The sequence below is a fragment of the Amborella trichopoda genome, chromosome 11 (assembly GCF_054954075.1).
Source record: "Amborella trichopoda isolate Santa Cruz 75 chromosome 11, AtrichopodaSantaCruz75HAP2 v2.0, whole genome shotgun sequence".
Taxonomy (NCBI): domain Eukaryota; kingdom Viridiplantae; phylum Streptophyta; class Magnoliopsida; order Amborellales; family Amborellaceae; genus Amborella; species Amborella trichopoda.
Genome location: NC_142346.1, coordinates 12369326 through 12395849, shown reverse-complemented (window position 1 = coordinate 12395849; position 26524 = coordinate 12369326). Strand labels below are relative to the sequence as shown.

Sequence of the window (26524 nt, the reverse complement as noted above, 5' to 3'; positions counted from 1 at the left end):
ACTTACCAACATATCTCCCCAACATGTTTCTTGTACCTCATGCCTTTTAGGGTCATCTGTTGTGACTTAGGCTTTGAGAGAAATGAGTCTATACGACCATGACCTGCAATACTAGTACTCCTAAATAAGCTAGGAACTATATCTTCAACGTTTGATTCTTGTTGACACATACTGCCACCAACCCCTCTATACATATTCGAGCTGGGCCCACCATACATGCTCGACCTGGGCCAGCCATGCATGTCTAAGCTGGCTCTGCCATACATGTCTCAGCTAGACCCACCATGCATGTCTGAGCAAGACCCACCATATGTGCCTATGTCATAACCACCGAGCATTCTAAACCCACGTTCCCTCTGATATTGTTCATGTAAACTTATTCTTGTGGCCATCTCTAGGTCATTATTATATTGCTCTTCTAGATCATTATTATATTGCTCTTCTGGATCATTCCTGCTTGATGGTGTATATAAACTAGCTATCTCCTCATTCATCCTATGTTTGGCAATTTTTTTACTTTTGTTAGCCTTAAGAAATGCCGCCATCTATTTTTTTGCATTATTATGGACACTACTGCATGCAGAAACATCTCCCTTAACCTCTGCCAAGTGTTGCTTGAACCTATGTACCCCATTACTTATCACTCTTTGGCAGTAATTACAAATAATTTTGTCTTTTTTGTTGGGATCAAGTTTGACCCCATGTTGCCATGCAAGGTCTTCTGCAGATCTTGACATGATTCAACTGTTTAATATGTAAAAAGTTAAAAATTAACCTGACAGTTCAACAAGAAAAATAATCACCATGTGTAGTGATAATATGTTGGGGTAGTACATATAGTTATATTTGTTGTTATTTGTTATTGCAAAATACTTCTATTGACAATAATATTTTCGTACATATCAATTACAACATACAAGATAATATAATACGAAATGCAAGCTCCAAACATGGCTACAACTCAATTATCAAGAACATACATTTTTTGCATTAAAAATTTAATAATAAAATTGAAAAAATGCAAGATGATATAATTATCATACATGCCACTATTTTTTTACAATGATATTCACTTTAATTCCTCATGATAATACAATTTAACAACATGTATTTTTTGCATTTAAAATTTAAAAATTGAAAATACATTTTTAATGCAAAACTACATTAAAAATATAATATAGTTTTGCATTAGAAATATAATAACATGTATGTTTTGCATAAATATTCTATCAACGTGCAATTTTTTCAATAAAAACTTTAACAATAAAAATTAAAAATATGGTTTAATACCTCATGATAATCAAAACCTGGTAACTATTTTCACATCTTTTCGGAAAATAACGATTTTTCAAAAAAAATCGATCATGTACTAAAAAAAAAACAAATAAAACAATTCTTCATAGAGCCACTTACCATCAGTCATTCCAACCAAAAAATGCATTAACAACAAATTAAAAAAATACAGTTTTGCATTAAAAATATAATAACATCCATTTTTTTGCATAAATAATCTATTAACATACAATTTTTTCAACAAATGTTCTAACAATAAAAATTAAAAATATGGTTTAATACCTCATGATAATCAAAACCTAGTCACTATTTTCACATCTTTTTGGAAAATCATGATTTTCCAAAAAAAATCGATCATGTACTAAAAAAAAAAAGCAAAAAAAAAACAATTCTTCACATAGCCACCTAACATCAATCATTCGAACTCAAAAATGCATTAACAACAAATTAAAAAAATACAGTTTTGCATTAAAAATATAATAACATGCATTTTTTTGCATAAATAATCTTTCAACATACAAATTTTTCACCAAAAGCTTTAACAATAAAAATTAAAAATATGGTTTAATACCTCATGATAATCAAAACCTAGTCACTATTTTCACATTTTTTTGGAAAATCAAGATTTTTCAAAAAAAATCGATCATGTATTAAAAAAAAAAACAATTCTTCACAGAGCCACCTACCATCAGTCATTCCAACTCAAAAATGCATTAATAACAAATTTAAAAAATACAGTTTTGCATTAAAAATATAATAACATGCATTTTTTTGCATAAATAATCTATCAACATAAAATTTTTTCAACAAAAACTTTAACAATAAAAATTAAAAATATGGTTTAATACCTCATGATAATCCAAACTTGGTCACGATTTTCACATCTTTTAGAAAAATCATCATTTTTCAAAAAATTCGATCATGGATAGAAAATAAATAAATAAAAAGTACAGCAAACTCAAACAATAAAAATTAAAAATATGGTTTAATACCTCATGATAATCAAAACCTTGTCATGATTTTCACATCTTTTCAGAAAATCACAAATTTTCAAAAAATTTGATCATGAATTACAAAAAAAAAAAAAAAAAAGAAAAACAAAAATCTGTTCTTCACAGAGCCACCTTACATTAGCCATTTCAACTAAAAAATCCACCTCCAAACGAATAAATTACATCCAATTGAGTACATATTTTGATAAACAACACTATAAAAGATCAAAACCCTAAATTATGAACACATTATCATCAATAAATCAAATCAAATCGATTAAATTGAGCAAAAACAAAAAAAACGCAGTTATTCACAGACAATAGTCATTGAATCTAAAAAATGAAGCTCAAATTGAATAAATCAGATCAAATTGAATACATTTGATAATAAACAAGACTATAACGATTAAAACCCTAGAAATCTAACACATTATTTGTAATATATCGTGAACAATAGATCGAAATGCGGAAAAAAAAAAAAAACAGCAGAAATTTTTTTCACAGACATTACTGTGTTCTTCTAAAAACTCAGGCTGTAATTGAGTAAATTAAATAAAAGTGAATATGGTAAATGATAAAAGACACGATAAAGATTTAAAACCCTACAAATTTAACTGATTATTTTCAAAATATGGACTGAAATTGATCATATGGCAGAAAAAAAAAAAAAACCGTAGAGTTCTTACCTGGTTTCGTGACCCGTGGCTTCAATCTCCAAATTAATATGTTTTTCTCAAAGATAATCACAAATTCTTAACAGAAATTTCTAATGAACACATTTACGATCAATATGCCTCAAACTTTTCACATATTCATGCCCTATTTGGCATGAAACAAAAGGAAAAGCAGAAACCTTAAAACCCCCAACTTTCATGATTCAAAACACATGAAATTTTTCTACCATGTAATGCATGAAAAGGCTGAAAAAAGCTGCATAAAGTCTGAATATTCGATCACATGGTAAAAAAAAGAAAAAAAATGACAAAAAAAGATAAACTTTGAAGAAACCCATGAAGAACACTGTGCAGCCGTGTTCTTCATGGGATTCAGTGAATCGACGATTTACTGTATAGAATCGCCCGATTCTCTCTAAAATCGAATGATTTCGTATAAAATGTCGAAATCTGCAAGGCCTGTGCCGATTCCCGAATCAAACTGCCCGTTTTTTTAAACACTGACCAAACGTAAACGAGTTTCTAATAATTAACTTTTGATGGACGTCGATCAATGAACAAATACAGGTAACGGATACTGTGGGTTTCTCAAGTTTGAGAACAGTAACAAAAACGCGAAAAGTCGATACCCACTTATTCTCGAAAACAAACAGTATTTCGCTAGGTAAAGTTGACGGGCAAAACTCTGGTTCTCTTCCCGCGCTCGCCGACCAATGTTCCTTCCTCCCTGCTCGCTCTAGCCCTCAACCAGGCACTCTCTCTCAGTTCCTCTCCCCCTCTGCTCTCTCTCTGCATCTCTCCTAATTTGTTCTCTCTCTCGTCTTCCTCGCATCTGCTTATGCAAGATGAAGGTATATACACAGTTCCGTTCTAATCCTTCATTTTCCTTCTCTCAGTGATTCAATTTTGATACAAACACAGGACTCTCTCTCTCTCTTGTGTCTCGAATTTTGCTGATTTTTTACCTTGTTCCCTTTGCTGATAAATTGCTTGACCCGATTCCAAGCAAATATTTTGCAATGTTACCTCTCTCTAGGACTGATTGTTGTTTAGAAATGAGGGGTATTTTGAGGAGAAGAATGAAGCCAGGCCTTTATTCCATCTGCTGATGAATTGCTTGACCCAATTCCAAGCAAATCTTTTGCAGCGTGGCCTCTTCTCTCTCTGGGATTGATTCTTGTTTTGTTGCCCCAAGAAGTGTGGGGCACTTTGAGGAGAAGATTGAGGTCTCGTCAGAACGCTGATTGGTTTTTTCACGGGGTTAATAGACGACGAAGCAAACTGCAGGAACTCTGGCTTAGAATCCTCACGGCTTGAATGGGGTGCACTGGTACGGGGTAGTATTCTAAATTTGGTCTAATTTTTTTATTACATGAATTATGTGCCTTCGTTTTTGTCATTTCTTTTCCCTCTGGGGGGCTTACATGCCTTGGTGAGCGATTAAAATTTTTATTTGGCTCTGAGTTAATGGAGCTGTTGAACGTTTATTTGTTCTTGGAGATATATGTTGTTTTGTTAAAGGCAGGTGTATCTTTTCAGTTTAGTTTCTTCTTTAGATGTTGTGGCGTGTTGATTTCTCATGTTCTGGTTATGAAATTTACTCTTTATTAATACAAATTATACTGTGCGCACAATTCTGTGTTATGCTTGTATACCAAGCGTTCAGAGTTTTGGGATTAGTATATTTAGCTATACAATTTATTGATGTTGTTCTTGTAATAAAATTATCTGTGATACTTCTAAGATTAAATTTCTTTTGTAATAGATTAAATTTCAATCTTAACCATACATTGTAAGAAATGCATTAGATAGGTACTAGCAAGAAAATCTTATTCAAAAACATACATTGCACGTAGCAAATCATGGAAATAAGTAATGAACGGTTAAAACAGTCAGTTTCGTGCTTTCCCAACATCAACATTACCAAACAGGAGAAAGTAGCATCACTATAGTATATCAAACAGGGTTCACAGATTTCAGGCTACCCATTCACTCTATCCCATAATCGCTTTCAGGCTACCAATTCACTTTATCCCATAATCTAGGAAAGTCAGCAGCAGGGAGAATTCCAGGGAAACTGCACGGAAAGTTATCAAACCCACCTTAGAAGAGTGGGAACTAACCATTATAACTCTCTTTTTCCATACATTTTTCAGCAGGAGAAGTTAAAAAGTGAAGGCTCTGGTATTAGAGAGAGACACAAAGATCACATGGACCCAATGGCTTCTTCTGCAGAACAAGAGGTGATGCTTCTTCCTCGATCCGCAAGAAAAACTCGAGGCAGAAGGTAACTCTCTCTTCTCTTTCTCTCTTTTGCATCTATTTTTTCTCTTAATTTTTGGGAAAAAAATAGTTCGATCAGTTTGGGTTTCAGTTAACCAATGGAGTAGCTTTTGATCTCACCCAGCAGATAAATTTTTTGTCTAAATCTGGCTCCGTAATGGCAACAACTAACACCAATTTATTGATTCATAAACTTTAAAACCCCAAATAAACGAATCCCATTCGTTATTTTTTTTTTTTTCTTTTCTTTTGCAATAGTTCAAAAATTGCACCTGTATTTTCGGTTTCTATATGCGTTAATCTTTGAACAGTGGTAACTATGTATATTCGTTAAATGAAATTTCTTAAAATATTCGTTTCAATATAATCTTGTACTGTCATTCTGCATTAATTGTACATATATTTTTAATTTTTCAGATATAATGTTAATTATTTTATATATAATGTCTATATGCATATGTGAAAGTTTATCAATTTATGTTTATATGAATATATCTATGAAACTGGCTTTTGGTTAGGGTTTATGACTCTTTTTAATGCTAGATATTATACCCCTAACAAGCAACTGTTATGTTAATACTCTTTAAGATTTTAGAAAAGGCTTTGACTTGAAATAGACTTTAGTATTTCAAACCCCTCAAGATAATTTGTTATTTACGTAAGAAACAGAGTTTATGAAGGCAAGCAACCATAATTAACTTGGCTGAGCATTATCATTGTAATGTCTATCATGTGTGTGCCTTTATATTCATTCCTACTAATCAGATTGACGTAAGAATGTGTACATTTGTTAGGATGTCCAAGTTACTTGATGAGGAAATAGAGGAGGATGAGCTGTTTTGGAATCAAGATGCTTTAAAAGAGGTGGGCAATATGGAAATGGAATAAATAGATGTTATCCTATGATTTAACTTCAAAAGGTATTCTATTGGAGGGTACTTGATTGCTTGCACATTTTGGCTCTAATGCTTCAGTTTGTATGATCCTATGCAAATATTCATTTAATTATTAGTTTTTATTTTATTTTTTCATGCATCTTAATGCTTCTTGTAGGAAGAACTTGATGCTGAATATGAAGAAGAAGCAGAGGTGGCTGATGAGTTTGATAGTGATTTCGATGAAGATGTGAGTATTCTGCTGTTTTATACGATAAGGAAGTTTATGGCATTTTACATCTTATATGACCATTTTTTACTTGTTTGAACTGTTTATTAATCGTTGAGATATCTTCCACTGATTACCTTGAATTTGTAATGCTCAATTTTTCTTGGCTCATGAGAAATTATGTTACATTTAGGAACCCGAGCCTGATGATGAGGAGGCCAAAAATGATGGTGATGAAAGGTTTGAATCTCTTTCCCCAATCTTCTGCATTTGCTGGTTTTAGTCATGGCAATCTTTTTTTATCAATTTCGGTTTGATTGTATTTTTCATGTTTCTTTTCGTTTGATTGTTTCCCTTAGGTTCTGATTGGTATTGAGCACTTGAATTTTCTGCAGGGAGAGGGTTAAGAAAAAGTTGATATTTCCTGGAAAGAAAGCAGTAAAGAAAAAAAGCAAAAAGAAGGTTTTAGCGGCTATCCCAAAGGCTGAAAACTCTTCTGAGACACCAGAACCTATGCAACTTGAACATCAGGACATCCCTGATGATTTAGAGGGTGAAAGAGCAGTGAGAAAGTCTACTAGAACTTCAGTCATTGTTAGACAGGCAGAGAGAGATGCAATAAAGGCAGCCTTACAAGCAACCATGAGGGTTAGTTCTGGTTATGAAACCATATGGAGATGTGTATGTGTGTGTGTACAAATGCACTTGTTTCACACCAACAATTGTGTATTGTTGTGTTGCAAAGTTTTGGAATCGATTGTGCACACACAGAGACACATCTTAGTTTCTTTCTTGCTTACAATTCACTTTTATTTCTCATTCTTTAACATTTCTTTTGTTATAAAAAAATATTTTTATTTTAAGATATTGTATCTGATCAAAGATTCCCTCATTTTGCAAACTTATTGATATGTGATTTATTTACAGGGAAAATGGATTTTTTTTGAGTACCCATCTCTATTATGTTTATGTCTAACTGAAGTGCATATGAATCCATAGATTTTTTTATATGCTTGGCTTGATCATCTTGTGTATTTCTTGCAGCCAGTGAAAAGAAAAAAGGAGGGAGAGGAGAAGCGAATGACTCAAGAGGAGATGCTTCTAGAAGCAGCCCAAACAGGTTCCTGATTTGCAGGCTTCGTTATTATGTGTAGGGGACTAACAATCATGTGGTTTTCTCGATTGTTGGTCTCCCTTTCTACCTACAGTATTTCTTGGTGAAGTTATTTTGGCTGCTGGAATACTTACAGTTTGCATTCACATGACATGACCCATCACAGAAATTGTGAATTTGAGGAATTTGGAGCGGGTTTTAGCGAGAGAAGAAGAAGTTAAGAAAAGAGCAGTTGTTCATAAAGCAGTTTATAATGGTCCCCAAATACGATTTCTATCAAGAAATGGCAAGTTTATTTCCTTGGCTATTTCTAATTGCAGATAGAAAATTTTCAAAAAGTCATGAATAGGAATCCCTAAATAAACATGAAAAAGTGCATTCTGCTTCCTTTCTTCTGTTTGGTAGGTTTGTATGGGTTGTGTTACAGGGATTTCTTAGGAGGTCACATATTCTAATGCTATTCTTGCACAGTGGCCCTTAATTTCAAATATCTGATGGGATTCAGTGCAATACTGCTTGTTTATTGCACCCAATTTTATTATGCTTATCTATTCCATACTTCAAAATTTATACAGTAGACAGTGCACCATTGTTTCTTAAATGGAAAAAATGTCGCATACTTATGACGCATATGCTATTCAATGCCCAGGCTGCACATCTGCATGTCCATTCTCAAGGCTGAGTACAGATTAAACTGTAGCAAGGAAATGATGGACAAAAGCTGAACTATGGTTCATCTCCTTTGTCCATCTGAGAACGGTGGTGGATGCCTTGCCTTTGTATCTGTACAATACAATCATGTTTATATTTTCTCTTAATTTTTGACAGCTGGTCCTGGAGTTCCATCTTTCATGGTAGTGGTTTGCTACCCACATTGATTTTGTGTTCCTCTTGACTGTCTTATCCAGGTAAAACATTTTTAGAGTTTAACAACGGTGCAACGTTTGAATCAGCAATAGCTACAACACCTGCCTCATGTAAGTGACCTGACAAACTGCAACTTTATGCTCCCTAAGGAAATTTAATTTTTAGGAATGGTGGTCAATATGGCAAACTGTATGAACTTGCAAGTCTTATGTTTTTTATGAACATTCTACATGATAACGTTACCTGGGAAACAACACATGTGATTACTTTTTCTTGGGTATGTATATTAGGATTTGCATTTGCGCCGTATATTTGTTACTCCCCAAGATCCATGGCATAGAGAAATCTAGACTTATTAAAAGCTTTCTAGATCATAATTATTTGTTGGGTGTGGTTTGTATAAGGTTGAGGCCCTAAACGATCAAAGTAAGGTGCACCTTGAAATAGTGTTGAAAGATGTTTCAATATTCGAAATCTTTGTGATGGCCTGGAAATTTATTTTATCTCTAATTATAAAATTTAAAGCTTCAAAATTAGTTCATTGGTTATAAAAATTAATATATACACATATAGGAAAAATACAAAAAAATCGAAAAAGAGAAAATATGGAAAACTAAGAAAAACTATAGAAAAATAAGGATAATTTCATAAAACAAAATTGAGAACTTTTACCTATAAACATCTTTTATAGTTCCATTTAAGTGTTAAAGAATTTTTATTTTTTTATTTTTAGAAAAGGAAAAGTAAATGAAAACAAACGACTGAAAAAACTTTATTTATTTACAAAAACACATATAAGCTGTCAAAAAATAGAAAACCTACAACAACAAACTTACTAAAACAAAACAAATAGAGGAAACAACCTATTGCGTTAATTTGGAAAATAATATTTCTAACAAAAACCCTAAAAATCTTAACTTTTTTATTTTTAAATATAAGACAAACTAGTTAAGAAAAGAGTGTAATGAACTTATTGGGGGCTTGAAATGGCAGGAATCTTCCTTGGAAGTCATTAAAATTTTATGAAAAAAAATGGAGTTTCTTTTTTTGTTTTTTTTTTTTGAGGGGGAGGGGGGGGGGGGGGAGAGAGAGAGAGAGAGAGCAAAAATCGCTAAAGTAGCCGATCCAAAAGTTGGACTGGCCGGTCCACCTATTTAATAGCCATTGGCCCATAACGGGGGTCAATGGGACCGCAATGGCCACTGTTTCGAATTGCTGAATCTGACCTGGTTTAGACTTTAGACAAGATTGGTTCATCTAGCATGTTTAAGACCACCAATGGGTCAAGTAAATCTTATTTGGATGGTCAAATTGATGGGAGAATATGGAAATATGGGTGTATGCATGTGTGCGTGTGTGGGGGAGGGGAGGTTCTATTGTTAACACCAGGAAATTCTATGTCTTACATTTATAAAGGGTTGTGAACCTTTAAAAACACTTTAGTTGTCCCTATCTTTAGTCTATGATTACATATTAGAAAGGGTATTGTTGGCATTTGCACTCAAAGGCAAAGGATATTTTTTGTCATTTTCAGAATGACATTTTTGAAGTTTTCACTAGAAGACAAAAGGCATTTATATTATGAAGTACCTAAGTTTCACTCCACTCAAAGGCATATATATTACACAAGATATATATATATATATATATATATATATATATATATATATATACAACTTTATATCATTTGAAATGTGAGAGAGTTGGGCAACGTAAGTTTGAGAGTAAATCTTCAGATCTAGCAGATAAGAGGGTCGTACTTCCCACAAAATGAAGTGTAATGGTATAAATTAGGGTGTTTACTGCATCTCCCTCGGTCATCAAATTTTCTAGGACCTGTCAGGGTCCGACCTCAGTTTTTATATTATATTGTTTAATAGCATTCAGAATTTGATCTTGGCTTCGTCATTCATGCGGAAATCCCACCATCCTCTAAGCCATCCGGTAAATCCACATATAATGGTTTTAGCAATTTCATGGTATTAATTCCCACTTGCTTTACATGCAGTGGCATACATGGTCATATGTTTCATAAGATCAAAAATCTGATTTTCAGATATCCCATCTATATTCCAATTTACTATGGACCTTCTTGAATAGGAAACTGAACTGGCAATTAGGTCTTCCTCTATCTAAAGATCTAAAGGAGTTGACCTAGGGTAGTACATTCTGGTTGGTGCAACCAGCTTAGTTTTTCTCCCATAATCTATTCTATTAATTTCTAAGCTTTCTGATTTAAAAGCTTTTGCTATTTAAGATATCTCTAGATTTGAAAAACTTTTATCTTCGTGGAGGACTTGTACATCACCAGATTTTCCTTTTATATCTAATTTTTCGAGTCGTTTGACCAATTCATTTACTAATTCTTTATTATCCTCTTTCTTTTTTATTCCCTGTAGGTTGAATTTTCCTGCCGCAATACTAGGCAGTGGTTTGAATAAAACTGCCCCCTTTTCTTTTTCTTTTTTCTTCTCCTGGTGTTGAGGTTTTATTGTGTTTAGGACATTTTCTATCCTATTAGTTTGTTTTCCTATGGTCTGTAGGAAGTGATTTGTATAATTATTCTGGTCTATTATGTGGGGTATAGCTTCAATTTTAGCCATCTGGCTTTCAGAATTGTTTGGTCCAATTTTGAAAGGTGAGGCTTTTATTTCTTATTTTTCTCCTTTCAACTGTAAGCTAGTTTTAGGAGGGTGGATAGCTTCAATGCTTTCTCTTTTAACTGTGTGAAAAGTTTGAAAAGTATTTTGGACAGTATTAACCTGGGTATTTACCTGGAATTCAGGGTATTTTATTCCTTCTTTTTTAAGTATATACCTTAACCATTTGAAAAATTTTACATTTGTTTTATGTTGTAACATGAATTTATTAAATTTTATAGTAAAAATTTATTTTAATCTTTCATTAAATTCTTGAAGGAACCATTCTCTTATTTGTTGATTTTCATCAGAGAAATTTTGTTTTTTAACCCATTCTTTATCTATGGTAAAGTCATCTTGAGTTTGGATTGTCAGAATTTCAAAATCGAATTCAGTCATAGTATGTTCTTCTTGCTCAGTTTGGGAAGAGCTAGGAGTATTCACAGAATAGACTGGGTGTTGAACCTGGTTCTCTGTTTTACTTAAACTTTCAAGAATAATTCTATCATTATGAGCCCTTGCATAATTATACTGAGGTATAGAAGAAGTTGAACTTCTAGGAGGAATTCTCGGAACCATATTCGAAAAGACAATATTTGAAATACGTATCCTTGTTCTTCTGGAGGATGGAAATTGGATTTCTATTTCTCCATTAGGATATTCTACAATTTGTTCTGGCTCAGTATTTTCTGGAGTTGGTAAACGGGTCTCAAAGACCCAAAGAGAGTAATATAAAAGTAGCGGAAGTGGATACAAAGATAGTAGACAATAATAAAAGAGAGTAATATAAAAGAGAGTAATAGACAAAAAACATGGAATTCATATATAGAAACAGAGAGCTAGGGTCAGGCACTTACATGGATAGTAGTCGTGATAATAGATAACCAGAAGATGTATAGAGAAGCACGCTCTTACAAAGCACACAACACACTCTTACAAAGCACTCAACCTAAGACTCTTAAGAAGACTTATTGCAGTAAGCTTTGCAACTTTTCTATCCGAATGTGTCTTTTCCTTTAGTTTGAGTTCCCTTTTTTAGAAGAGGGAGGGCGGACTTCAAACGTTTTTAAATCCGCACCAACAAAGATAAGATTCACACTGACAAAGTAAAAGTAAAGGTAAAAGATGCGCTTTAAAAGAAAAGTAACGCACCGACAAAGTAACAGTAAAGATGTGTTTTAAGAAGAAAAAGCAAAAGATTCTTCTACAGTGTCTTATCGGCAATAATTTATTTTTCCTGTAGAGCTTTTTTGTTTTCTCTGGGGACACGTGTCCTAGAGAGTCTGAAGTCGTCCCGCCCCTGTTCCTTTTTTCAATCTACTGGGCAAAATATTCCCGCACAGTCGTCTCCATTTGGAGGGTCATCATTTTCTGATAAGGTGGGTGTTTTTTGAACTTCCATCTTCTTCAAGGGCAAAGACTAGTCTTTTTCTAATATCGGCTTTTGAAAGAGTTGGATTCTTTTGTTGCATTAGTGAAATGTATGCAGAGAATCCTATGTCAGAATGTGGCGCAAAATTTGGAATGGCCTTCATATAAATTTTCTCTGGCTCCAGAGAATCATTTTTGTAGGCATCCCACCATTTAATTGAAATCCGCTGTTGTAGTTCTGGAATATAATCCCACCGATCCAAATTATCTTCAGAAATTTGGTAGGACCATCCATGGGACCAAAATCCATATATTGGAAACAGATAAATTTACTTGAAAATTGGTCTCTGCAATCTGAGACCCGTTTACCAACTCCTGAAAATACTGAGCCAGAACAAATTGTAGAATATCCTAATGGAGAAATAGAAATCCAATTTCCATCCTCCAGAAGAACAAGGATAAGTATTTCAAATACTGCCTTTTCGAATGTGGTTATGAGAATTCCTTCTAGAATTCCTCCTAGAAGTTCAACTTCTTCTATACCTCTGTCTAATTATGAAAGGGCTCATAATGATAGAATTATTCTTGAAAGTTTAAGGAAAACAGAGAACCAGGTTCAACACCCTGTCTATACTGTGAATACTCCCAGCTCTTTCCAAACTGAGCAAGAAGAACCTACTATGTCCGAATTTGATTTTGAAATTCTGACAATCCAAACTCAAGATGACTTTACCATAGATAAAGAATGGGTTAAAAGGGATTTTCTCTCTGATGAAAATAAACAAATACGAGAATGGTTCCTTCCAGAATTTAATGAAAGATAAAAATAAAATTTTCATATAAAATTTAATAAATTCATGTTACAACATAAAACAAATGTAAAATTTTTCAAATGGCTAAGGTATATACTTAAAAAAGAAGGAATAAAATACCCAAAATTCCAGGTAAATGCCCAGGTTAATACTGTCGAAAATACTTTTCACGAAGATAGAGGAGAAAGCATTGAAGTTATCCATCCTCCTGAAACTAGCTTACAGTTGATAGGAGAAAAACAAGAAATAAAAGCCTTACCTATCAAAATTGGACCAAAAGATTCTGAGAACCAGATGGCTAAAACCCTACGTAATAGAGCAGAATAATTATACAAATCTCTTCTTAAAGACCATAAGAAAACAAACTAATAGGATGGAAAATGTCCTAAACACAATAAAGCATCAATACCAGGAGAAGAAAAAAGAAAAGGGGGCACTTTTATTCAAACCACCGCCTAGTATTGCTGCAGGAAAATTCAACCTACAGAGAATAAAAAAGAAAGAGGATAATAAAGAATTAGTAAATGAATTGGTCTAATGACTCGAAAACTTAGATATAAAAGGAAAATATAGTGATGTACAAGTCCTCCCAGAAGCTAAAAGTTTTTCAAATCTAGAGATATCTGAAATAGAAAAAGCTTTTAAATCAGAAAGCTTATAAATTAATAGAATAGATTATGGGAGAAAAACTAAGCCGGTTGCACTAACCAGAATGTACTACCTTAGGCCAACTCCTGTAGATCTTCAGATAGAGGAAGACCTAATTGCCAGTTCAGTTTCCTATTCAGGAAAGTCCATAGTAAATTGGAATATAGATGGGATGTCTGAAAATCAGATTCTTGATCTTATGAAACATATAAGCATGTATGCCACCGCATGTAAAGGAAGTAGGAATCAATACTACAAAATTTCTAGAGCCAATATATGTAGAGGATGGTAGGACTTCCACATGGATGGAGAAGCCAAAGATCAAATTTTGAATGCTATTAAACAATATAATATAAAAATTGAGGTTGGACCAGGACAGGTCCTAGAAAATTTGGTGACCGAGGGAGATGCAGTAAACACTCTAATTTATACCATTACACTTCATTTTGTGGGAAGTACGACCCTCTTATCTGCTGGATCTGAAGATTTACTCTCAAACTTACGTTGCCCAACTCTCACATTTCAAATGGTATAAAGATGTATTTTACTCTAGACTACTATCTAGGGAGGATAGTAAAGCCGATCATTGGAAAAAAAATTCATTACTGGACTTCCTAATCTATTTGCTGAAAAGTTGAGATACGATTAAAAAATAAGCATGGAGGGATTATTCCCTATTCTTTATATACCCTTGGAGAACTCTCAGCAAAAATCTGTTCTGAAGGTCTTGCATTGTGCACTGACATTAAATTGAAGGGAATTAGAAATGCGGAGGATGATGGGGAAAAAGGAATTAGGAGACTTTTGTGAGCAATTTGGGTTTAATACTTTACCAACTTTCAAGCCTACTCAAACAAAAATGTAGAGACGCTAGAAAATCTAAGACTAATTATAAGAGAGAAAAGAAAAATACTTTTCCTAAAAAATTCTTACATGATCACTCTTTTAAACAAAAGGGGAAAAGAAAGATACCAGTTTGTTACAACTGTGGGAAAGTAAGACATTATAAAAATAAATGTAGAGTAAAAAAGAAAATAAATGCTCTTAAAATAGACCTGAGATCACAAAGCAGTTATTCGATATCTTATTAATTAAAAGGGATGAGTCTGATGAATCTTCTGACTCTGATGAAGATTTCCTTATCAGAGAAATAAACGATGAAGATTTAATTTTTTCATGCTCAGACTCTGAAACAGATTTTGAAGAAAAGACTAATATAGATTGGCATTGTGATTTCTTAAATGCACTCATAAAAGAAGAAAATCTTATCATTGATTTAATTGATGAAATAAGTGATCCCGAAGCTAAAAGAGAATCAATATGGCCAAGGAATCCTCTAGTTCTTCCAAACCTTCTCTTGCCCCTACTAGAGAAGATTATAAGTTTTACAGATATCCCAAAAAGAGTTCAAAATAAAACTCAAGTCCACAAAGAACCTACAATTCCTGATCTAATAAATGAAGTTCGAAATGAACTTATTACTCTAAAACCAGAGTTCAAATTCTAGAAATGGCAGCCACTAAAGAAGTAAGTGGTAATGAGAATGCTGAAGCAGAATTTAATGATCCAATACATGATTATAATCACAATCTTTTACCACCCAAAATTGAAGATACACTCCCAAAAGTAATAAATGGCCCCCAAACTTCAAATAATTGTAATATGCTTAAAAAGTTACATGATTATAAATATTTTAACCTCATGTATTAAGTGATAACCCAAAGATGGTTTACCACTGTAAAAATAGTGGTGTGAAAAGAATACACTTTTCAGACCACTGCTCTTATAGATTCAGGACCAGATCTAAATTGCATAAATGAAGGTTTAGTTCCAACCAAATATTTTAGCAAAACAACGCAAGTGCTAAATACTGTTGATGGTAGTAAAATGATAATAAATTACAAACTGTCTGATGCAGCAGTATGCAACAATGGTGCATGTTTTAAATTTTCTTTTATAATTGTCAAAGGTTTAAGCCAACCTGTTATTCTTGGAACTCCTTTCTTAAATATGCTTTATTCTATCAAAATTGATAATACTGGGATAAAAGCTGATATTGAGGGGCATGAAGTAAAATTTGACTTCATTGATAAACCCAAGGTCCATGAAATAAATAACATTAAAAATAAAATCTCTATTAAAGAGAAATTCCTCTTCTATCTAAAAGAAGAAGTAAAACATAAGATTATTAATTTAAAATTAACTTTACCTCAAATACAAGGTAAAATCAATAATTTTAAAAAAATGTTAGAAAGAAAAGTTTGTGCTGACATTTCTAATGCCTTTTGGAATAGAAAGCAACATATTGTAGAACTCCTTTATGAACCTGGCTTTAATGAACAAAAAATTCCTACTAAAGCCAGACCTATACAAATGAATAGTAGGCTCCTAGAAATTTGTAAAACTAAGATACAAGAACTTCTTGATAAGAACCTTATTAGGAAAAGTTCTTCACCCTTGAGCTGTGCAGCTTTTTATGTGGAAAAAACTTCAAAAATTGAAAGAGGAGCTCCTCGTCTTGTCATAAATTATAAGCTTTTAAACAAAACACTGAGGTGGATCCATTATCCTATTCTCAATAAAAAGGATCTTTTAGACAGCCTTGTCAATGCCTGTATTTTTTAAAAATTTGATTTGAAATCAGGGTATTGGCAAATCCAAATAAAAGAAAAAGATAGGTATACAACAACATTTAATGCCTTTTTTGGTCATTATGAATGGAATGTGATGCCTTTCGGGTTAAAAAATGCCCCTTCAAAATTTCAGATTATTATGAACGATATTTTCAATTATTGTTCCGGATTTATTATTGTTTACATTGACGATGCTCTTGTTTATTCTGAAAAACATTTGAATATCTTTTATAAAGCCATAAAGAGTGAACGTTTAGTTGTTTCAACCAAGAAAATAAACCTTTTTCAAACTAAAATAAGGTTTATTGGACACAATATTTTTCAAGGAAGAATAATCCCTATTGACAGGGCAATCGAATTTGCTTTCAAATCGAATTTGCTTTCAAATTTCCTGATATCATTAAAGATAAAAAAGAATTATAAAGATTTCTATGTTGTCTATATTACATCTCAAATTTTTATAAAGATTTGGCTCTGGATGCTAAACCTTTATTCCAAAAGTTAAAAAAGAAACCCTCCAGATTGGACTCATGAACACACCATGGCAGTTAAAAAATTAAAACTTAAGGCCAAAGAATTACCCTGTTTAGCCCTTTCTGATCTTACAGCTTTCAAAATAATTGAGACAGATGCCTCTGAACTTGGGTTAAGAGGAATTCTTAATCAAAAAATCCAAGATGATGAGCAACTTATACACTTTACATCTAAAGCTTGGAACCCAGCTCAACAGAAATATTCTAATGTCAAAAAAGAAGTTTTAGCAATAATCCATTGTGTGACAAAATTTCAAAGTGATTTGCTTAACAAAAAATTTCTTATCCGAACTGATTGCAAATCCGCCAAAGACATTTTAGAAAAAGATGTAAAAAACCTCGTCGCAAAACAAATTTTTGTCAGATGGTAGGGAATTCTATCTTCTTTTGATTTCGATGTTGAACATATTCAAGGAAAAGATAACCGTCTTTCTGACTTCTTGACTCGAGAATTTTACAGGGAGGGAAGGGGTAGCCAACATCAACCATGGGCATAGTCCTTAGCCCAAGAAAAACAAATAGTCCCAGCTCAGGAAAGTACCTGGCTTCAAAAGGTTCCAGCTCAAGAAAATTCCTGACTCCAAATAGTTCCAGCTCAGGAAAAACCTTGGCTCCCTTATATACCCCAAATGCTTTAATAAGAAAGCAAGCTCAGGAGATTGAAATATCTCCCCAACAATCCCCTTTGAGCACTGATAATCCAAGCCAAAATAGAACTTCATTTCTCGAAATAGCATATATACCGCTGATCATAATAGAAAATGAGGACACGGAAAAAGACCCTATTAAAATAGCAGCTTTATACTTACGCCACTGTCTACATCCAAATATGGGAGATAGATGTAGAGAATAGTATGAAAGAATATTAATGGAAACCGGGTCGGTGTCAGTAGTACACCATTATAGAAACAATGACTCGGAAATAGCATATTCAAAATTTCAGATACATAAAATCATTTCTTATAGAGACTGGGGTCTCAACCCTTTAAAACCAAGGGTATTGAATACCAAAGGATTTAAAATTAAATCCTATCATTATTTCGAATATATTAAGGCATGAGATGAAGTATTTGCATACTAATATACTAAACATACATGCTGCTGGTACGTACAGTTTAAAAGAACTGAAACAGCAGAATTCCCAAATTGGTTTAAAAGTTGGTTCCTATTATGGGGATCAGTAAGACAGATACTACCTGAAAAATTACAAGTATCATAAATTATATATATATAACGTGAAATCTTAAAACTCAAGGTTTCAACATAGACCCAGGCACACAAAACTTAGCTTTTGTCTACCGAATATGTTATAAGGTAATGAATATCTTATGTCCAAATGCTAGACAAATGGATTCAAAGGGTCAAACAATATTTTTCCAAACAAACATGGAAAAATCAAACCTTGTCATACCAAAGTCTATAGCATGGTCCCAGGTAAAATGACCTGAAAGATGGTCTTTGCGAACGGAATCCCAAATCAAGATTCCGGAAAACAAAGACCCTGAACAAATAATAGAATATTCAGATGGAAAGATTGAAATCAGTTTTCCATCCTCAAGAAGGACCACACTAAGAATAGCTGAACCTAGTATCCAGGATCCTCCCAGAAGTTCTACATCTTCAATTCCACAATCAGAACATGAGCGACTATCTTCCCATAGAAGGACTATCATCGCAAGACTAAATAGAACTTCTAATCAGGTGCAACAACCAGTCTATAGAGTTGAACCCCTGCTTCTTCTGAACTAGAAGAACAGGAACCAACTCCTTCAGATCTAGACTTTGATATTAATGTTATACAAAAGAAAGAATTTGTAATGGACAAAGAATGGATGAAAAAGGACTTTTACTCTGAAGAAAATAAATTAATAAGAGAATGGTTTTTTAAAGAATTTAAAGAACCTCTGAGAGATGCCTTTCATTATAAATTTAATAGATTTATGATAAAACGTTAGGCGACGGTCATGTTTTTCAAATGGTTAAAATATATAGCAAAAGATTATAACATCAAAATTCCAAAATTTGAAATAAATTTGGTAGAAAAATTCTTTCAGACATTTCAGACTTCCAAGGGAGAAATAATTGAGTCCATTCATCCTCCTGAGACTAGTCTAATACTTACAGGTGAAAGATTAGGGGAAACAATTGAAATTAGAGCTTCACCCCTAAAATTAGGACCCAAAGAAGGTGATCAAAGTATGAACAATCTTGATAAATACCACATATTATCGAACAAAATAATTATACGAACATTTTCCTCCAAACAATAGGAAAACAAACCACCCGAATAGAGAATGCCATAAATAAATTAAAACCAAGTCCTAAACCCAGAAGTTTGGATAAGAAGAAAGAAGTTGTCCTATTTAAACCTCCTCCAACTATTGAAACAGGAAAATTCAGCTTGCAAGGGATAAAGAAAAAAGAGGAGAATAGTGAACTAATAGATGAACTAGTCAAAAGATTGAAAAAATTGAATATTAATGATAAGGCTCAATCCTCTAAAACCCAAAAGGGAGATGTTCAGGTCCTAGAAAAGGCACCTGATGAAGTGATTGAACAAATGGAAAAAGCTTTTAAAACTGAAAGCTTGGAAATCAATAGGATTGATTATGGCAAAAAGGTGAGACCAGTATTGCAAACTCGAATGTACTATCCCAGACCTACCCCAGTAGATCTGCAGATAAAAGAAGATTTGATATCAACCTCAGTTTCTTACTCGGGAAAATCCATAGTAAATTGGAATATTGGTATGGCAAAAAGTCAAATCCTAGATCTCATGAAACACATGACTATGTATGCCACCGCCTGCAAGGCAAGTGGAAATCAAGACCACGAGAAAGCCAAAGCAATAATTTGTGGATTCATGGGTTGGCTAAGAAGTTGGTGGGATTTTAATATGGATGAAGACTCAAAAAATCGGATATTAAATGCTACAAAACAATGGATAGTAAAAAAAGAAGATGGCCAAGACAATATAGTACAAGAGGGTGATGCAGTAAATACATTAATCTATATTATAACCCTCCATTTTGTAGGAAGTACTGCTCTGTTGGCAGCAAGATCTGAGGATTTATTATTTAACTTTAGGTGTCCAACCCTCTCTCATTATAAATGATACAAAGATGTATTCTTCTCCCGACTACTGTCAAGGGAAGATAGCAAATCAGATCATTGGAAAGAGAAATTCATAGCTGGTTTACCACATCTCTTTGTAGAAAAGGTAAAAACCAGACTAAAAAACAAACATGGGGGACTTATTCCTTATTCTTTGTATTCCTTAGGTGGGTTATCTGCAGAAATTTGTGTTGAGCGTCTGGCTCTGTGCACAGACTTAAAACTTAGGAGACAGTTAGAAAAACAAAGAATAACGGGGAGGAAAGAGCTAGGAGATTTTTGTGAACAATTTGGATTCAATACTTTACCTTCTTCCAAGCCTTTTCTCAAAAGAAAACATGAGATAATCAAAAGAAGGAAGTTCAGACCTTACCAAAAAATAAAAGATAAATTCTCCAAAAAAATTTTAAAAGACAAACCATCTTTTAAATACAAGGGAAAAAGAAAAATCCCTGTTTGTTATAACTGTGGCAAGATTGGCCATTATAAAAACAAATGCAGGTTCTTTAGAATTAGATGATCATATCAAAAAACAATTATTTGAGACACTCCAAATTGAAAATGAAAGCTCAGACACTTCTGAGTCAGGAGAAAAAATGCTAATTGGAGAAATCAATGATGAGGATATCATTTTCAATAGCTCCGATTCAGATTCTGACTATGAGAATGACCTAGAAAAAGAAAAGGATAATTTCCAATGTAACTATTATAAAGCAATAATTGACATGAATGGATTGAATATCAATACCCTTACAAAAGAAGAAGATTTAATTATAGACCTTATTGACAAAATAATAGACCCTGAGGCTAAGAAAGAAGCCTTAGTAAAATATATCAATCTGTCAAAAACCCCATCAAGAAAACCCAACTCTTTTCTTGTCCCTACAAAAGAAGACTATAGCTTTGATGATATCCTGAAAAGAGTACAAAATAAAACCCATAAAGAAAAAGAACCTTCAATTTCTGAACTGAAATATGAAATTAACGAAGTCAGGAATGAATTGATTGCTTTAAAATTAAGGGTTCAGACTTTAGAACTAGCTCATGATCCAATCCGAGAAGCAACTGAATAAGAAAATATAGAAGAAGAATTTGATCAATTAATCACTGAGCATAATATCCACTTACCACTAGAAGCCGAAGATACCCTTCCAAAACCAAACTGGTATGAATATAATAGAAAAGGTTCAAACTTGCAAATATGTAATCTTAGTAGATAGAATTATAACTCAAAAATGGTTTTACCAATATTAAAATCGTGGTACAAAAAGAATACAGCTTCCAAACCACTTCTTTAATAGACTCAGGTGGAGATCTAAACTGTATCAACAAAGGATTAGTACCAACTAAATATTTTAGCAAAACTACTCAAATCCTTAATACGGTAGACAGCAGTAAAATGCTTATAAACTACAAATTAACAGATACTGTAGTTTGTAATAATGGTGCTTGTTTCAACTTTCCATTCATAATGGTGAAAGGTTTAAGCCAGCCTGTTATCTTAGGGACTCCATTTTTTAATATGCTTTACCCTATAAAAATAGATGATACAGGGATAGAAGCTAGCATAGAAGGGCATAAGGTAAAATTTACCTTTATTGAAAAGCCTAGAGTCCATGAGATTAACAAAATTAGAGACACGATTTCTTCCAAGGAAAATTTTTTGTACCATCTAAAAGAAGAAATAAAATATAAAAATATAGAAGAAAAATTGTCTCTTCCAGAAACACAAAATAAAATCAAATCCTTAAAAACAAATATGGAAAAAGATATCTGTGCGGAAATCCCTAATGCCTTTTGGAATAGAAAACAACACGTAGTAAAATTACCTTATGAATCAGACTTCAGGGAAAGCAAAATTCCTACTAAAGCAAGACCTATTCAAATGAATAATAGGTTACTTGAAATTTGCAAAAAAGAAATAAAAGAATTATTAAAAAAAAGGCTTATCAGGAAAAGCTCGTCACCATAGAGCTACTCTGTTTTTTACGTAGAAAAGGCCTCAGAAATTGAAAGAGGAACTCCATGACTGGTTATAAATTACAAACCACTCAACAAAGTCTTGAGATGGATTAGACACCCAATCCCGAACAAAAGGGATCTTTTGGATAGCCTTGTCAATGCTTGTGTATTTTCAAAATTTGATCTCAAATCAGGTTATTGGCAAATCCAAATTTCCGAAGAAGACATACAAAACTGCTTTTAATGTCCCGTTTGGACAATTTGAATGGAATGTTATGCCATTTAGGTTAAAAATTGCACCCTCTGCGTTCCAAAATATTATAAATGAACTCTTTAATCCCTATACTAAATTTATGATGGTTTATATTGATGATGTACTTGTTTTCTCATAATCAATTGAGTAGCATTGGAAACATTTAAGTGCATTTATCAAAGCAATAAAAAATGTTGGCCTAGTGGTCTCTGCAAGAAAAATAAATCTTTGCCAAACAAAAATTATATTTCTAGGAGACAATATTTTCCAAGGAAGAATTGTCCCCATTGACAGGGCAATTGAATTTGCGTCTAAATTCCCAGATATAATTTTAAGCAAAACTGAATTACAAAGATTTCTTGGTTGCCTAAATTATATTTCAGATTTTTATAAAGATTTAGCACTCGATGCAAAACTCCTATTTCAAAGACTAAAGAAGAACCCTCCAGCATGGACAGATGAAAATACTAAAGCTGTAAAAAAAGATCAAAATGAAAGCTAAAGAATTACCATGCCTGGCCCTATCTTGTCCTACAGCATTCAAAATAGTTGAAACAGATGCTTCAGAACAAGGGTTTGGTGTTATACTAAAACAAAAGGTAAATAATCATGAGCACTTGGTCCGGTGTACTTCTAAAACCTGGAATCCTGCTCAACAAAATTACTCAACTGTAAAAAAGGAGATACTTGCAATAGTCCACATCATTACTAAATTCCAAAGTGATCTACTCAATCAATCATTCTTGCTAAGGACGGATTGTAAAGCAGCTAAAGACATCCTCCAGAAAGACGTGAAAAATCTTGTGTCCAAACAAATTTTTGCACGATGGCAAGGTATCCTTTCCGCTTTTGAATTTACTATTGAACATATTAATGGTCAAAATAATTATTTGCTTGACTTCTTGACTCGAGAATTTCTGCAGGGAGGACAACAGGGCAAGCAACACCAAAGACAGATAATGGAGATAGTTCCTAGTCCAGGCTCATCCCTAGCATCCCCATCAACACCAAAATCCTTAATAAGAAAACAAATATAGGATATTGACATATTCCCTCTCAAAATCCAATATGCACCTAAACTGCTAGTGCAAAAACAATATACTTAAAAACAACATATATTCCATTGCTGGTCATTGAAAATGAGCATCAGTCCAAACATCCGACTGAAATAGCCGCCTTATATCTCAGGCAACATATGCATCCAAATAATGGGGATAGATGCAGGGAGTGGTACGATTGTATCTTAATAGAAACAGAATCAGTTTTTATAGTGCATCATTCCAGGAACAATGATAGTGAAATAGCCTACTCCAAATTTCAAATCAAAAGGGTTATCACCTACAAAGAATGGAGACTGGATCCCTTAAAACCAAGGGTTATCAAAGCAAAAGGATTTAAAATCAAATCCTACCATTATTATGAATATATGAAAGCTTGGGATGAAGTCTTCGCATACTAAAATACAAAAAATTCTCACAGTTGGTACATTCAGTTTAAAATAACTGACCCAAATGATTTCCCAAACTGGTTTAAAAGCTGGTTCTCCATATAGGGGGATCCACAGACCAGATACATCCAACAGAACTCCAAATTTCTCAGAGAAAATTCTCTGATTTCAATAAAAAATGTATAAAAAGAAACTTTCACATATATTTTATGGCCCTATATCAAATCCCTAGGATTTTAAAATGGGAGTATCTAATCTCATCAGACGACATGGATAGATATGATTATATCCCAGAGTTACACAGACAAATCTCCATTAAATGGTGGGATAGCTACAAAAACGATTCCATAAATCCCAACAAAATCAAAATGAAGTACATATCATTTCCACCACCTCAAAAAATGGATATTTCATAATATGTGGCACTTCTGCAACAACAAAACCCAACCATGACTAAAGAAGAGCTTAAACTGAAGCTCTGGCAAGCTCTAGAAGTGAATGATGAAACCATGTCTACTTCCACCCAAAGCGATGAACCTGAAGATTTTACCCCAATGAATGGTGATGATTGTGCCGGCATCCAATTTCCTTCAGCCTGAAGAAACGAAAGGGGGGGGGGAGGATCACCGACAACCGACAAACTGTAGCAAGTCTCCATCACCAACAATCGACAAACTGTAGCAAGTCACCATCACCAACAGTCGACAAACTGTAGCAGGTCACCATCAACCTTACTATGCGGACTCCAAAGCATTTCAAGTCCGTCTATTCTAAAGTCTATAAAAGGAAGAAGAAGGGAAGGGAGGAGGCATCCTGGAGTTTCCGAGTCTCTTAGCCTCTCTACTCTCAACCTCTCTGCTCTCAACCTCTCTGCTCTTAGCCTCTCCGCTCTCAACCTCTCTGCTCTCGGCCTCTCTGCTCTCAGCCTCTCTGTTCTTAGCCTCTCTGTTCTATGCAACCTTTCTCTATAGCTTCTCTGGTTTCTGCAATCTCTCTGATTATTTCTCTGCAACCTCCCTGTTCTATTCAACCTTTCTCTGCAACTTCTCTGGTTTATGCAATCTCTCTGATTATTTCTCTGCAACCTCTCTGTTCTATGCAACCTCTTTGTTCTCTTCAACCTCTCTGTTCTTTACAACCTATCTCTGTTCTCTGTTTATTGTAAGTTCTTTACTCCTCTGTATATCTGGTGGTGTCTCCAGCCACCTAAGTTAGTGAGTGTAAAAGTATTATGTGTGATTGTTTTTGGGACGAGGTTCCTGCTTACATCCCGGAAATATTTATATTCTTTCCTTTTATGGTCCTCAATCATTCTTGGGGAAAGTAGTTGGAATTTATCCTGGGTTTTCATGACAGAAATACTTTGTTCTATAGTTTTGATGGAAAAACGAGTTTTAAATTCAAACGTTCTTTTATTATAGATATCGGAACAGGTACCTTAGGTATGTTCCAGTTTTGAATTTGTTTTTCTATATTATCTATTATTACTTCTTCATAGTTATTAACACGTAATGCATTACTAGTAGTAGCCGACCTATTAGATAGAGTTCTGATAAAGTTTGCCATCATAATTTGAGTCAATCGGAAACAGTCCCTACACTTTTCTGGCTCTTCCTTGGCCTTAGTGATCTTTGGGTCACAACGACTTTGAAGTTACTACTGCAAACTGTTTCAAAATCCTATATAATAGTCCAGTTTTCTACTGGTACTACAGTTATACCACTGTAAAAGTAACTTGGCTCTGATACCATAAAGCGCACAAAAGCACTAAAACAATAAATAGACAGACCAACGGATAATAGCAATCTTATAATAGCAGAAACAGTGTTATACTAACGATTCAAATATCAAACAAACTTACATTTAGCAAATACAGAAGCTGATGAAAAGCTTTATTTGTTCCGGGATGTAAGCAGGAACCTCGTCCCAAAAACAATCACACATAATACTTTACACTCAATAATCTAGGTGGTTTGAGACACTACCAGATATATAGAAGAGTAAAGAACTTACAATAAACAGATAACAGAGAGGTTGCATAGAACAGAGAGGTTGCAGAGAAATAATCAGAGAGATTGTAGAAACCAGAGAAGTTGCAGAGAATGGTTGCATAGAACAGAGAGGCTGACAGTAGAGAGGCTGAGAGCATAGAGGCTAAGAGTAGAGAGGCTAAGAGACTCGGAAACTCCAAGATGCCTCCTCCCTTCCCTTCTTCTTCCTTTTATAGACTTTAGAATAGACGGACTTGAAATGCTTTGGAGTCCGCACAGTAAGGTTGATGGTGACCTGGTGGTTGGGGATGGTGACCTGTTACAGTTTGTCGACTGTCGGTGATGGTGACTTGCTCCAGTTTGTTGGTTGTCGGTGATGGTGACTTGCTACAGTTTTTCGGTTGTCGGTGATCCTCCCCCCCCCTTCAACATTTTTTCAGATACCATAAAGCTCATAAAAACAGGCTCTGATACCATAAAGCGAATAAAAACAATAAATAGACAGACCAACGGATAATAGCCAGATAATATAACAATCTTATAATAGAAGAAACAATGTTATACTAACAATTCAAATATAAAACATACTTACATTTGGCAAATACAGAAGCTAGTGAAAAGCTTTAATTGTTCCGGGATGTAAGCAGGAACGTCGTCCCAAAAACAATCACACATAATACTTTTACACTCACTAAACTAGGTGGCTTGAGACGCCACCAGATATACAGAGGAGTAAAGAACTTACAATAAACAGAGAACAGAGAGGTTGTAGAGAAATAATCAGAGAGATTGCA

At 33.8% G+C, this 26524-nt stretch overlaps 1 protein-coding gene across 5 annotated transcripts in view; it reads left to right on the top strand.

The window, feature by feature from the left end:
* Positions 1-3621: 3621 nt before the first annotated feature.
* Positions 3622-26524, top strand: part of SWC2 (DNA binding protein SWC2) — a 37558-nt gene continuing 14655 nt past the window's right edge. Inside the window, exons 1-10 of one of the 5 annotated variants that reach the window (XM_020662744.2) lie at positions 3622-3810; positions 4107-4289; positions 5116-5246; positions 6037-6106; positions 6296-6367; positions 6540-6586; positions 6742-6994; positions 7391-7466; positions 7627-7746; positions 8369-8437. In XM_020662744.2, the coding sequence (XP_020518403.1) occupies positions 5170-5246; positions 6037-6106; positions 6296-6367; positions 6540-6586; positions 6742-6994; positions 7391-7466; positions 7627-7746; positions 8369-8437 (784 nt within the window). In that variant the 5' untranslated portion in view covers positions 3622-3810; positions 4107-4289; positions 5116-5169. Of the gene's footprint in view, positions 4297-5115; positions 5247-6036; positions 6107-6295; positions 6368-6539; positions 6587-6741; positions 6995-7390; positions 7467-7626; positions 7747-8368; positions 8438-26524 lie in introns of all 5 variants that reach the window. The other 4 variants (XM_088851821.1, XM_088851819.1, XM_011622352.3 and 1 more) reach the window with 4 other exon arrangements.